At 36.3% G+C, this 15974-nt stretch overlaps 1 protein-coding gene across 3 annotated transcripts in view; it reads left to right on the top strand.

Annotated features, from left to right (window-relative positions):
* RFX6 (regulatory factor X6) overlaps positions 1–15974 on the top strand; it is a 107170-nt gene that overhangs the window by 65247 nt on the left and 25949 nt on the right. For all 3 annotated transcript variants that reach the window (XM_074368452.1, XM_074368451.1, XM_074368450.1), the window contains 2 exons: positions 10310–10387; positions 11524–11551. In XM_074368452.1, the coding sequence (XP_074224553.1) occupies positions 10310–10387; positions 11524–11551 (106 nt within the window). The remainder of the gene's footprint in view (positions 1–10309; positions 10388–11523; positions 11552–15974) is intronic.

Here is a 15974-nt window from a genome sequence, read left to right as displayed (position 1 = left end):
CCACTGACATAATAGGGAAATGCATGTGGCTCCACAAGTGATCAGACAGAATCCACAACACCTCCAAAGAGCAAGGCCAAAACCAGAGGTTGAAGCGTGGTCCAGAGTCTTCCTCTGGTTTTCTTTCCCAGATAATAATCCCTGAATATTCCCTTCTTTTCCCTTCAAGACAAATGATATGCACAAATGACTCAATAGAAATATAAAATAAGCAGTCAACATATTCTCTCTTTCTTTTTTACTTTAGGAAGTATACTCAGTTTACAATGTTCTGTCAACTTCTGATGTGGCAAGATTTGCAGATACTAATATATATATAATAGATGAATAAGTTCATACTGTATAGCACCGGGAACTGTATTCAATATCTTGTAGCAACTTATGGTGAAAAAGAATATGAAAATGAAATACATGTATGTTCATGTATGACTGAAGCAGTATGCTGTACACCAGAAATGGACACATTCTCTCTCGATAGCTTCAGCTCTTCTTTCCTCCTGTGGCAATCTCTGTAGAACCCCCAGTTACAGGTTCCTGTTCATCCAGTATTTCTTCTGTCTGCTGTATTTTTAGTTTTTCCTTTCCTTCTGCCTACAAACATATCCAGATCTCTTCTATGTTGACAAAAATAAAATCATCTCAAACCTGCTGTACTCTTCATGATCGCTGTTATTTTTCTTCTCTTTGCTGTTTCTTGAGAGTAGCTGTCTGCTCACGTCCCTTCCCACTGATCACATGCCTCTGTCCTAGTCCATTTCTTTACCTGGGCAAAAACTCAATGGTTCATTTTTATTGTTGCTCATCTTCCTTGGCACCTGTTGAGCATTTGAACCTGCTGATAATGCCCTCTTAAAATAAATAAGTACATAAAACTTTCCCACTGGCTTCTCTGTCACAGCACTACCAAGTCCTCTTCCCTCTTCTCCCACTAATTTTCTAGTTTTTCTAGTGTCACATTCTGCCCTAACACCTAGTTCAGCCTTGTCCAAAGAAACATAATGGGGCCATATATTTAATTCAAAAATTGTTAATAGCCACATTAAAAAAGTAAGATGGAACAGGGGAAATTATTTTAATATTTAAGCCAACAAATCCAAAACAATATCTTTTAACTATATAATAAAAACTAAAAGTAGTAATGAGATATTTTACATTCTTTCTTTCCTACCAAGTATTTGAGATCCGGTGTGTATTTTATACCTACAGCATATCACAATTCAGACTAGTCACATTTCAAGTGCTCGGTACCCACATGTGACTTGTGACTCTTCTGGTGGCTGGTCAGCCTTAGACACTTGCCAAAACATAGATCCTACTCTATGAATTCTCTTGAATCTGTCTCTCTCCATTTTCTCACTTCCAAAACCTGGCCTTGACTCTGGCTTTCCAGTCTACTCAATTCAGTTCTTCAAAATTGACCTTCTAAAGATCAGATTCAGTCATATGAGTATTATTCTCCGACACTTTCACCTACTCAAGACAGACTTTTCTCACCTTAACATTCAAGGTCCGTTATGATTTAGTCCCACCATTGTCTTCCCTTGTCTCTACTTCTCACTTTTCAGCATGTAGCCTATGCCCGCACCAATTTATTCCCTGGTGCACTTTGCTTACCTCTCAGCCATCATTCTTTTATTATGCTGTCTTCCTCCATGGAAAATGTCCTTTCCCCTGTAGGTATGTTGAAATCCTGTCCATTTAAAAGAATGTCTCATGAACTTCCTCTTCTTTTGAATCTTTTCTGAGCCTCCTAATTTATTGTAGGCTTTTTCTTTGTGCCCTCATAGCAGTTTTTGGTACCTGTCTTCATGCAAAATTATCTCCTCCCCTCAAAAGATCATATTTTGAGTATAAAGACTTTGTCACACCTATTTTAATATTTCTTCCGTGGTCTGTTACATAATAGATTATCAGTTAAAGTCTACCTAATTGATTCCTGTTCATGTTAACAGTATTGTGGCCTGAGAAATGAAATGCCAGGTTGAAAAAGGCAAAATTGGCTTGTTCCTTCTAACCAAGTCAGCTTTTTGCAAAGCAGAATCAATTTAACTGGCTAATTTCTACTGGATTTGATTCCTACTGAGTTGAGTGGGTAGAGAAAAGATTAGATAGTGTTTGAAGTAGATAGATAGTAGAAAAAGAGGCAAAGCAATGCAGAGAAATCCTCTTCACAGGATCTACAAGGGGACAGGCAGGCAGGCTGCAGAGAAAGTCAATTAATCCTAGAAGGAGCCTTTAGGATTAGGGATGAATCATTAACTTGTCCATTGTGACACAGTGAGGCTCCAGTGAGTGGGTTTCTGTAACAATATGTGGTGACTTCAGGCAATTTGCCTGATATCTAAGAGCAGATGTGCCCAAGAGCATAGCATTAACAGTTTGAATTTTTTCCTACCTTCCTGATATGGCATTTGCTTTGCATAACTTGCATATTATATTTTTGGTATTTTGCTATCATGGGGAGAAAGAAATTTTCCATATGTAAACAAAGTACAGCAAGATACAGAGTTTGTGTATTTCACAATCGGTAATGTTTTGATGTAATTATTCTTAGCAAGATGGTTTTCCTGTCTTTATTTACTTCCAAGAAATTTCCTTAGTTTTTTTTATTATCAAGAGGCAGCCTTGCCTAGTGGTTAAGAGCATGTGGTTTAAAGTTGGACAAATCTGAGCTTTAATCTCATGCTCCCATATGTAGCTAGATGAATTGTTCAGCTTTTCATCAATAAGTTGGGCATGCCATTATCCATCAGTTTTGGTGTGGGAATTAAATGAAATAAAATATCGGAATGAATGGAGACATGAATGTGCTTTCAACCTCCCTGTCTGTAATAATACGAAATTAATCGCTTAGTGCATCCAAAAATCAGCAGTGCAATTAAAAGTTATTATTTATTGAGCACTACACACACATATGTGCACACACACGCACAACACACACACCCTCTCTTATCCTTACAATGACAATGCAAGCTTGGAATTACTGTGTTTTACAAATGAGGAAACTACAGTTCAAAGATCATTGACTTTGCCAAGGCCACACAGATACTATAAAATAACAATGTTGGGATTTAAATCAGGTTTAGCTGGCTCTAAAGATTGTGCTTTGTCAAACTAGTAAATACTTCTTTCTGATATCCATCATATCAACAAAGAATTGTGTAATTGAACTTTTGATTTTTTGAGGTATAAATTTTATTTTTTTCCTATTTAAGATTTTTAAACATTTATTAATATATTAGATTCTTCTTTAAAGAGCTAACATTTTCTCAAGCATCAATCATAAGGCATTTTAAGTTATTTTATATTTACTTAGAGATAATATTTATGTTTTTATAAGAGCAAATTTATAGCACAAACACAAATTTTTTTCTGCTTTTGATTTTTGCCTGCAATGCTCTCTGTGTTGGTATATTATCTTCACAATCATCATTTCTATTGAGTATTTAATGTTGCAAAAATTTTAATTTTATGGAAAATATTTTTATGTATATAGAAATATGAACAACTAATGAAACACAAAAATATAATTGAAGAAGTAAGCATATTTTGGAGAAACAGGAATTTATAATTTCTCCCAATTTTACTAGTAAATTTGCAAAACTTTTTATTGTTGTAGTTTTTATTATACTGCCCCAAACATACAATCACTAAATTTCCATTGAATTATTCCAAAAATATAAATAAATTTGGTATTAATTTACCTATAAATAAATAATAAGCTCATCTCTCCATCCCTTCCTTCACTCTTACCATCCCCTCGCTGCCAGGAAAACCAACAACCCCAATGGCAGATTCTACACATTCTCGATACCAACCAAGATAAAAACTGACTTTGCTTTGTGTTTTCCTTTCTCCTCTTTGATTTACTACAAATGCCAATAATATATCCTGATTTTTCTCCTGTGCAAAAATTTTTAATTTAGATTTTGAATAATAAAAATGAAACAAAATTCTCTAGATACAAAAACGCTTCTAATGAAAAGTAATTCTTGCCTAATTTATGTTGTGAATGAATTATAGCAAGGATAATAATCAATCCATTCATTTTTATATGGATGTACAAAGCATGGTGCTAAAGAATTTTTGAGGTGCAAAGAATAGTAAGATAGAGTACATGTCAAAAAACTTTCACTATTAATATTCATTTATTTAAATGGCATTTTCCTGAGTATCCTGGTGCTGACTAAACCCTAAAGAGACAACGATTAGTAAAAGAGCCTGTGGCCCACCCTTGCTCACAACGGCTCAGCGGGGTAACGGAGAACACAGTTGAGCCTATCGAGTAGATTTCATGAGATTTCACACATACGGTGAACTGTTTGACTTGAAGTTACATTTTAATTTCTTGTAGACTTTGATCAGTCAAATCTTGGTTTTCAGACATGACGGACAAAAGCTATTATCTTATTTATTAGTGGTGATTTAGTGGGTTAATAAAACTGATATGGCAGCTGCTCTTATCATAGTAAGTTATTGCAAGTCCCTGAACAGCTTAATCCCATCATTTCCTTATCAGTTATCATTTGTATAATGTAAACTACCATCAGGGCTACTAGCTCAGTGGGAACATATGTTTCAGGAATTCTGTATAATGACGAAATGGAAAAGAGGACGTATAGGTACAGGTATAAATTGATCAGCAAATGAAGAAAAGTATTAGAAACAAGCTAAATATTTCAGTACTAAAAAAGAGGAGCAATAATTTCATTTGTCCTATTAAAATACAACATGGTCACTTTAAAATGTGGACATAAAATTAATTAATCATTCTTCTTTATTCCTAAAATGTAAATCGTGTCTGTCACTTGATATAAGGCTGAGGACAGTTGATGCTAATAAAGGAACACAATTTTGTTAGAGAATCACAAGATATTTTCTTAGAGAAATTAGCTAATCATACCCAGGATTTTAAAGCACTTATCGTATAACTTTTTAAATAAAAATAGCTTAAAAAATCATATAGAGAGAAAGAACTATGAAATATTTGGGAATCTTTATTCAGAGTAATCTGCAGGATAGTCATTGGGTATTGGTATATAAATTATAAAAACTTGTTATCCCACAGTGAGGCAGACTCACTTTTTATTCAACATTAACCATTATATATTCTTGTTATGCTAGAATATTTCTAGCAAATGTTTCCTAGCAAGATTTATCTTAGGGTAATATAATAACAACAAAATGATGATGTAAAATGTTGCAAGTGAGATGAAAAATCCATGTATACTTACTTCTCATGAAATTACTCTCCGCGGTTTTATGAGGTTTATCTTCAGCTGTTAGGAAGACAGAGAGCTGGTCATTTATTATCTCTTCTCAAAGACACTAAATCATCACTCAGATGATAACATGGTCCTAGGCAGACTAAAAGGAAGATTAAAGGGGAAAGATTATCTTATTGGTTCCAGAAGAAACTGGATATGAAATGTGCTAAAGCACTTCAGTGGTCATTGCAAAGTGTTGGGATTTATATTTCTAGCAACAGTCTTTCTGCCTAAATATACTGATTACATGGCCTTTATATACACTGATTAGGTATAAGACTTTTGGTCAACCCCAATATTTTAACAGTAGTTTGGAAATGCACAGTCCTGGGAGATGATTATTGAAAACTATTAGATTTAAGAGAATTTGTGTTTTATCAGTTTCCAGATTTCTACCAGAACACATTGACTCATCCAATAAATGAGGTTTTTTCTTTACAGTAGTTTCTAAGGGGGAATCCAATGAAGGCAAAGATACAATTCCCTTCCTCCCAATCTTATAGGTCAGTAGGGGAGGTAAGTCGTGTATACACACACCAATAGTACGAGGTATAAAGCCGCATGGGATAAATGACCAAGAGAGGAGTTCGAAGGACAGAGAAATGAATTTTGCCTAAGGGACCAGGCAAAGCTTCATGCACTGAAGCTGTGCCTTGAGGTATGGATAAGAAGAGAGGCCACGCAGGAAGAAGGGCATTCCCAGTGGAGAGCTTGACAAAGTAAAGGCATCAAGGTCGGGAAGCACAAGTTATTCATGGAGAGCAAGAAACTCTGATGCAGTTCTTGTGGTAGGGTTAAAGGAATTAGGAGATTCCCTTCTATCATGTGAGGCAAGTTTTAATCTCGACCAAAATTTAATATATTACTATATGCATGTCCTTCATTAACAAATTCCTGTCTATGAAGTATTCTTTATGACACACTGTTATTTTCAACTTTTTCATGTTATTTATTCAACAAATGTTTATTAATGTCCTTTTGTAGGGAGTTTATATTCTAGAGGGAGTCTTTGTTTATACAGGAATCTCAAATGTGAAACATTCGGATCAGTGGTGTAGTTCTTAATGACTCATGTTAGTCATCAATGCTTAATGATTCGTGCTGAAGTAGAAGAAGGCGTGTCTGCCGAGCACAAGCATATTCAAACTATTTTTCATTTAAGAAATTAGAATTTAAACAAAATTGAGGTATAAAATTAAATATTTTGCATCTTGAGTATGGAGATAATATGGTCCATCGAAATAAAGTGCTCTGTGGAATTTTGGGCTTGAATTTTGTCTTCAAACTCATAACCTTTCACACATTTTTTTCAAACAAATCATATAACCTTTTTGAACTTCTGCTTTGAATTGAAGACATTTCTATACTTGCAGATTGCTGTGACAGTTTGACATGAAGTATATATAAAGTTCTTTACATGTAATAGTTGCTCAATAAACAGTAATTATTTATATTATTGCCTACTAGCACCTGCGTCAACTTTAGCATGTGTTAATTTGGTATTGCAGTTCTTCCTTTGTATGCTTTTCTCCCCCACAAGACTGTCAACTCCTCCAGGGAATAGACCCTCATCTACCCCTTTTGGAATCCTCCGCATTTAGCATAGAGTAAGCACTGAATGCCTGTCTAAAGGGAAGAGAGAGAGTTCACTCTTTCACTGGTTCCCTGTTGGCCAACATACTTATGAGATTGTATTGATAGAACGTGCTCAGCTACTTCAAGATGTCTTAAGTACGAGGCACTGCTAATGAGGAAAGGACATGCTGTTTCTCATTTGTAGAGTGGAGCATAGCTGACCAGGTTACCTTCCTCAGGTGTCAGTGTGTGTCTGGTTGATGGTGTCATTTACAGTTGACCTATGAGTAAAATACATTACTTAAAAGATTTTTTTTTTAAGGTGAAAATCTGGATTCTAAATGTAAGTGAAAGTATTAACTACTTCTATTTTTAAAGATATTCTGCCCTAATGATTAGAAGGGAGGGAACAAAATATTACAGTTGTTTTATTAAAAAAATGAATAAATGAATTGTGTAATAAAAAAATCTTTTCCTTAAAAGTTCTAAGTAAGAAAAAAATTACAAATCCATGTTAGTCAGTATTTATTGGGTCCTAAAGGATGTTGCAGTCTTTATACAAAGTGATCATCAGGTGGTTTTTTTTTTTTTAAATGGAAGTAAAATTTCCTTGGGGACTGGTCAGTGTGGTCACGGTTTCATGACTGGCAGGGTGTCTGGCTCAGGAAGCCATGGACTAGGGTGGAAATCAGAAGCAATGATCATCCATGTCTGTTTTTTCATCACTGTACTGACAACTCACACAGTGGTCAGGACGCAGTATGCCCACTAATATTTGTTGAACTCAGGGTTACCCTTTGACTTCTCCTCTGACTTTTGTCTACCATCTGTGAAGGTCATGTAGTTTTTTCTCAGTTTGCGTGGCAAACCACTTTGCCATGGTGTAGTATTACTTACATGTTGAAAACAGGATTATAGATGATCAACAAGAAGATCAGAATTGTAATAAAAGAAGATTTATCAACTTCTAAAGCAATGCTTAACATGTATTGCTTCAGCAAGTGGCTAAAATGAAGTGATTTGAACTACACATCTATATATAGGACATAGAGCAAGCTTTGCAAAAGAACAGGAAAGTGCTGTATATTTCCATTATAATAGATCTCCTCGTTCTCAAGCATCTCTTGCTTTATTTCTTCTAATACAAAGATTTCCTTTGGTATCTTAGTTCTAAAATCTAATAAAAGGAAAATAGTTACACTTATTACAGACTTTTATGTTCACTAATTCTAATATGCTTGGCTGAATATCATCTAAATCTGCTCATTTGTTATGGTTTTTAGGTATTTCCCTCATCAGTTTCTATTAATATAGCTGCTTTTGGTCTTTGTGGCTTATATAAGTTTTCTTCTTTTAGTTTCTAGTTAGAAACACATCAGTTCCATATTTTGGAGTTTGCTTAAATTTCCTGTTTCCTTCACTTCTCCTTTTGTTCCAGTATACCTTAGAGGTTCTTTCCCCTTATCTACCAGAGGGCTATTTTCTATACTGTAAAACCCGAGCTGTTACGAGCTTCTTTTGTTCTATTGTCCTTCACCCAAAACTGAGGACCTGAAAACTTCTTCCCAGTCTGCCGCCCTCATAAAATATCTTCTTTTACCTTGATCACCCTCCTTTACTCTTTCTCAAATATAACAGCTTTTTCTGAAAACACTTCTTATTACAATATATATAATTTTTTTTTTATATTTAAAAACTCTTTCCTCTCCATCTCAAATGACCCCAGGTCCTTAGAGTCAACTTCTCTACAGCAGTAATGCCCTTAAAACCTAAAGGGAGAGAAGCCATCTCTGGGCCTCACATTTCAGAGGGCTCTGTTCCTGCCTTCCTCCAGCTGGTCTCATCCCCAAGAGACAAGGAGTCCATAGCCTGAGTGAATGTGTCCTTCTAGCCCACATTTCAGGTCCCTAGGGCCCATTCCCCATCCAAAGAGCTCAGGCCTGCCTCCTGAGCCTACGTGGGGCTCCTCCCATCAATCCTCAGGCTACATAGGCCTGAGGCCTGGACCCAGCTGTTTGGGGTATGTGTGTGGGTGGATCTTGGATGCGGAGGCTGGAGTATTCACAACAGGCCTTTCATGGTGAGCAAAGGAGCAGAGGCTATAAGAGCAGGAGTTTGTGGGTCGCTCTTCCCCCACCATGTTTCCATGTGAAACTCCAGAAGTCTAGGAATTCTAAATTCAAACCTACCTACCAGTTCATTACGGAAGTAAGTCGTCCAAATAGGAGGACAGGCACATTTTATTTCGCAGTTTGTTAGTTTGATCTGTTTTAAATAATCAGGTATAAGATAAGTGGACCTCCATTTGGACTCTCATCCTGAGCCTTGCAAACATTTAGGAGCAAGTTGCTCTGGCAAGTCCCTTCTGTATTACTGAGGTCAGCAAAGGGGCCTTGAAACTGTGATCTTTCATTCTCCTGTTCACTTTAAACTCAGGCAGTGATGCTAAGAAATGAAATTTTAAATATGATTACACTGGAGTCCACTGGAAACCACTCATTCTTTTATTTCATTACTTCCCTGATCTTAGGTGAACATAAATTGAAATGGTAGGTAACCAAATAGGTAATAGTACTGCATGGGGGTTCGGAGAGGGGGAGGCGGGGAGAGCAAAAATTAGCAGGCTTTGGCCAGCCTCACTAAATACCCACTATTTAACTTTTGTATCATATTTGTAGCATTTGTACTTGGGCATATAGAATATTGAGAGTCTGCAGCCTAAGAGAATGAGGTACAATTGGACACTTCATGAGATGCTGTATTTGCCTGTGGCTCAGGATCCAGGGATACATTTATAACAAATTATTCATAATGCTGTTACATTCCATGTTTCATATTACCATGGATTCATGACATAGATTTTTTCTCCCATTACTGCACAAAAATTTGAAGTTAAAATGACAGTGAATTGGGCTTCTCATTCTTCACGAGGAAAATAACTTTTAAAGGGTCGCAGGCATTATACATATTCTTGTGCACGACATCAGTGTCTTCCTCACACACAGTGTCATAGTGTTTTCTCCATTCAGTAAATGTCCTACCAGGGAAACCCATCATTTTCTCATTCAGTTGACTGCATTCAAATTGAACCTAGAAATTTGCAAATAGATAACACTGGATATGCTTAGAGCCAATGCCTACATTTACAAATTTAAGTGCCTAAATTTTACAAATTGTTTTGGGTTTTGAAAGCTAATTTTGTAGAGGTTTGAGGGGGATTGGCAGTAGGCGATTCTCCTGTCTTTCTCAAGCCTAGAGCCAGAAATACGACTGGAAGGAGGATTAGTTACCATTAAAGAGGGATTAAACACATTAAGATGTTACTTTGAAAAAAATCACGAATAAAAGATACTGATCAAGGGGACTGCAGTTCTTACTTATGGTTTACTTCAATTATACTTTAGTCTCTTTTTCCCCTTCTAAAAATTCATACATTAACACAGAGCTGGTTCCTGTTCTTGCTCTAGGTATCACTATTATGGGATTGGCATCAAAGAGAGCAGTGCATATTATCACTCCGTGTATTCTGGAAAAGGCCTGACAAGGTAGAGTTCCACTGTCTTCAAGACAAGTTCTCTGTATGTCTTTGAATTCGTATCATATCTACTGAATAAAATGAGTTACTAATTTTGCTTATTGAAATGTTTTAACCATCAGACCTGAATTTCAACTTTGTGTTGAAATCATTTACAGTGACTGGGCAATTTATATGGTTTGCAATCATTGATGAGAAATTAATCGTGAACCAAGTGTCCCAGAGAGACATAAAGGAGAAATCAGGGAAGCAATATTGCTTTTAAATTAGTGTTTACTTATAAGACTGAGTCTGTTTTAAAGTTAGATACAATAAAATAAAGGCAGAAAAATGTAATTGTTTTTTCTAAGAGATAACCTGTTTTAAAGATCTATGTGCTTGGCGAGTACTTACAGAGATGAAAAGCTTATTATAATCATCTCTAATCACATACACTTTGATATACCAGCTTACCTTGGTAAGATAAAGCTACTGACCTGAGCTACTGAGTCTCTGTGAAAGAAAAAAAAATACACAAATGAGTATAGATACATTGTTCTGATCTGCTGTCACTCTCAGGAGGAGGTTATTGACAAGTAAGGTGACATCTAAGGAAATTAGTGATAATTGCAATTATTATTTTTTAATATACTGGAGCTCCAAATAACTAAATCTGCATCTGAGATTGCCTTCTGGTGTACTTACCAGAACTGCTCTTAGCTCTCAAAAGAGTGAATTATTTTTTAAAAGTAAAGGTATCTCTTGGAAAAAAATTAATTTTAGGCACCTGAGTCATACTAAGATGAACTCAGATATTACAAAGGACGTACCAGCAGCTTACTAGCCACTACTCACTGTGAAGTGAAAACACTGGCCAGAACACACACAGATATTTAATATCAAGTGTTCTCTGATTGTCTCAAATCTTACCTGACCTGCCTAAACGTCCTTTATTTCGCTTTCCCTTAATAGACTTTCTTTTTAGTAAGTTGAGAAAGATGCTTGGGTCCCTTTGAAGATCAAACAAATTTCTCCATGTTTATTTCACTAATCATGGTATACAGTTACTACTTTTGTAGGGCCTCTGCATTTCTTTGATAGCTATAACTGTGTGTATAATTTATATATATATATTTTTAACTAATGAAAAATGTACTGATTTTTAAGGTTTTCTGGAAGCAAGCTGAAGAATGAGGTAAGAATTATTTTCATTTCTATTTTACATCTGTTATAGCATATATTAAAAGCTGAACAATAGGAGTTAATCATACTTACTGGTGAATATAGAAATTAATGTTACTTATTAGGAGTCCCTTGAATGACTGAGGACATCAGACAGAGCCAAGTTAGGTTTAGGGTAACAAACCATCCTTTACATGGACCTACTGAACAACCTCCAGTTAACCTAGGAGGGGCAATTTTCAGTTATTCTTACTTAATATCAGATGCTTAAAATATTTAAAAAGACCACTATTGATGCAAAAAAAAAATTTGTTAAATATAAACAAGAAGCCTAAAGCTGAGGCTATGGAAAGAATTGGTATTTGCTACTTAGCCATAAAAAAATAATAAAATAAGGCCATTTGCAGCAACATGGATGGACCTGGAGATTACTATACTAAGTGAAGTAAGCCAGAAAGTGAAAGAAAAATACCATATGAAATCACTTATGTGTGGCATCTAAAAACAAACAAACAAACAAAAAAAAACCAAGACAAATGAACTTATTTACAAAACAGAAACAGATTCGCAGACATAGAAAACAAATTTGTGGTTACCAGGGAGGGAAGAGGAGGGTGAAGGGATAAACTGGGAGTTTGGAGTTTGCAGATACTAACTACTATATATAAAATAGATAAACAACCACAGGGTCCCACTGTGTAACACAGGAAACTATATTCAATACCTTGTAATAGCTTATAATGAAAAATAAATTGAAAAGGAATACACACACACACACACACACACACACACACACAAACTGAATCACTATGCTGTACACCAGAAATTAACACAATATTGTAAATGGACTCTACTTCAATTAGAAAAAAAGAATTGGTATTTGGAATATACCTATTTAGACAAAATCTTTAGAAGTTCTCAAGAAGCCCAAATGCTATGCCATGATTGTTTTACCGTGTGTGTGCGTGTGCATGTGTATGTGTAAGCTTGCTGACCTCTTCTGCACTGGGGGTGGGGTAGTGGGTGGCGGAGGTGGGAGCGAGGGAGAAAGGGCACACCACATATACAACACGCTTTCTCCCTAGACTTCCCTCCCCCTCCTCACCCCAACCTAAGAACAGATCAGCAAACTGACTTTATCTAAATGAGTTAAACTACCATTAGGGACTGCATGGCTAATTAGGCACATGATAAGACCTTCATTATCCTCAAGTTAACTAATCATTAAAAAGAGGTGCCACAGAACTAAGGGCACAGGACAGTGTGTTGTGTGGTAAATCTGGACCAGAGGTAAATTGTAACTCCATTAGTTTGGTGAAATGATGCAAGCATATTATCTTAAAAACTAATATAAAGCCCCCAACCCTCTGAAATGACCAATTGCTTTCCACTAGTGCTTTTAATACAGTTAATGGTTAATTACATAATAAAAATCCTCCAGATTGCTCTTTTTATCAATGAAATAATAGCTCTTTATTAGATAAACAGTTGTGAAAGTGCAAAAATATTGACTTAGAAATGCACTTCAGTTGACTGAAGTTTGTGTCAATAGGGAATTTAAGTAATTTCTCTCAGGTGTTTTTTTTTACCACTTTGATGAGGCTGGTGTTACCAGCGATCCATTAGCTGATACAGTGTGTGTATGGCAAGCCTCGCTTTATCAAATGGAAGAAAAATCTTTCTCAAGTCTAATGCTTCCTGTTTAGAAGAGCACAATAAAAACTGAAGTGTAGGTTTTGTCAATAAAGTAAAAATAAAATATTTTGGTTAGGCTATGCAGCCTACTTTTCTAAAGCTACCTGAAGCAATGAGTGTCATTATTGTGATGATTCTATAAATGAACACAATTAAGGGCTTTCTAAAGGCTCAGAAATACTCTAAATATTTTTAAATGATAATAAAATATTTGTTTAACAAAGTTGAAATTAAAAAAAATTATTTTGTACATAGAATGACCAAAGCTTATAGTTTGCTCAGGATATGAGACTTTCAGTGCAAACCTTCCTATACTTCAGGTCATTTGAATATTAGTAACAGTGAGGTAGGGAAAATAAGTGATAATATTGCTAATTTACAGTTAAGGAAACTGGAAGCCAAGAGATGTATTTGTTTTCTTAAGACTTCAGAATGAAGTTCTATGTTTTTGACCTATGGTTGAGAGGTTAATCAATAGATACATGATGTTACAGGTACCAGGGGGCAGAATAGTGAATGGATAGATTTGATCCTTTACCATGTAGCAGGAAAACATATTCTGAACAAGTAATCATAAGTAATCGTAAAGGGTGTCATGAGGGTTAACCTAGTTTAAGTGGTTAAGGACATTCCCCACGGGAGGTGACATTTAAAGAAAAAACTAAGAATAAGTGGGAGTTTGTAGGAGGAGCGGTGTAGGGGAAGGGAGAGGAAGAGTGATCCAGACAGATGGAACAGCATAGGTTAGGATTTCTCAGCCTTGGTATTGTTGATAGTTTAGGCCAGATAATTCTGTGTAGCCGGGTTTGTTCTGTGCATTGCTGGATGTTTAGCAACATCACAGTGTCCCTGGTTTCTATACACCAGAATCCAATAGCACACCCCTCCCCTCGTTGTGAAAACCAAAACTGTCTCTGACATTGCCAAAACCCAAACATTTGCATACGGGGAGGCAAACAAGAGGCACATCCTGTTGCAGATACATGGATAGTCTCGGTAAGAAAATATCCATGTTAGAATAATAACCCTAGAGATGGGAAGAAGGACTGATTTTAGCAGGAAACACTGGGAGAGAAGCAGGCTGCCAACAAAAAATTAATCAGTCAGTCTAAGAAAGCAATGGAAAATTTATACAAGCCAAATTTCAAGATTATAACCCAGGAAGAGCATCTCAGAAAGCTCAGAACTTTCGCCTGTTAGAAGTTAAGGCACAGTTATGTAAGGCACAGAGACAGAGGGCTGTACATTAAAGGATATATGATTGACAGTTTATACATTCCAGATCTAAGTGTCACCATGGCCCCTTCCAAGATCAAGAAGGAATATTATTTTTTAAGGAGTTGTCTTGTTGATGCCAGAAGAATGTTGTTCTTCATGGTTGAGCAGGTATTCCTGTTGATGGGGAGGTTTGGTCGATCCATAACACAGACACACAATGCACAGTGGGGAGAGAGGAGGCCAAAGAGAAAATGTTTTATGTTTTTCTTGTCGTGCCATAAAATATGAATTTTATTTCACAATTTTGAAAGAATAGAAAGATAATGGGTTCAATATGGGACTTGCCATATTTGATGCGCTTGTAAAACATCCAGTGTGGACTTGAAACGAACAGTTGGATATATATGACTGGACAAGAGGACTTAGATATTCAGTGTGGTGGTGATTAAAGTCATGGTAGTGGATAAAAATGCCTAGGTAAAAAATAAATGAGAGGAGAAGAAGGTATGAGAAAAGATTTGTAAAAAGCAGGAAAAAACAAGGTCAGCAAGAAACTGAGGAGAGTCCAGAGAGATGAGAGAAAGAAGAATATAGTGACACAGAAGCCAAGAGAAGAAAATGCTTCCAACAGAAGAGAATGGTTGCTACTATCAAATGGTGCTAAAAGGTCATCAAGATAAGGACTGGAAAAGATCTATGAAATTAGTTAGGTGGAGATAATTAATGGCTGCAGGAAGAGCATTTGCAGTGGGGAAGCTGGGGTTTGATTGGTTTATAAAATGAGTGGGCAGTGGCATTAGATGGAGAAAATTTATTCAAGCGGAGGATGATTGTTGGAGGAGGACTTGAAATTTAGTTTTGAGGGATGATTGGACTATGGTCCTAATGTCGGTAAAACAGACTCAGTGAAAGTGTAGAGACTGAGGTTGTGAAAGAGGGGGAAGTTGAGAGTACAGTGTCCCAGAAGAGGTGGCAGGGGAGAGCTTCAGAGTGGAGGAAGTGGCCCTAGAGAGAAGGGACACTTACTTCATTAAAAGTGGAAAGAGGAATGGTATTTGTCAGGATGCAAGTAGGTTTGTAACTTTTGTGGCAGGAAATTGAGATAGTTTGGTGGTTTGGGATTTCTCTCTGCGGGATTAGTCAGCAGTCAGTTAGGTCATTTTTTTGTGAGTGAAATCTTGGTAGGAGTTTGAAGAACTTTAAAAAAGTCCTGGCTGTTCTCAATGCCCTAAAGCCTTGAGGCACCCATTGTATGTAGGGAGTGAGCTCTTCTGTGCATTCAGAATGGACTGGCTAAGTGCCATCCTCGGGAGAACTGAGAAAATGGTCACTCAAATCCTTTCTACAGGTCTGTTTTCTCAGAGATTCCCTGTTGGGGGAGGTGGGAACAGTCTCTGTTGAAGACAAGAAAGGAAGGACATTGTAACATTTAAATTGCAGGAACCAGCAGAAACACAAAATATTTGGGCACAACCATAAAGGGGGAATCATAATAACAGAATATTTCATGCTTGAAAAAATAC

The sequence above is a fragment of the Camelus bactrianus genome, chromosome 8 (assembly GCF_048773025.1).
Source record: "Camelus bactrianus isolate YW-2024 breed Bactrian camel chromosome 8, ASM4877302v1, whole genome shotgun sequence".
NCBI lineage: Eukaryota > Metazoa > Chordata > Mammalia > Artiodactyla > Camelidae > Camelus > Camelus bactrianus.
The sequence above is the reverse complement of the archived record's forward strand: the minus strand, read 5'-3'. Positions and strand labels throughout refer to the sequence as shown.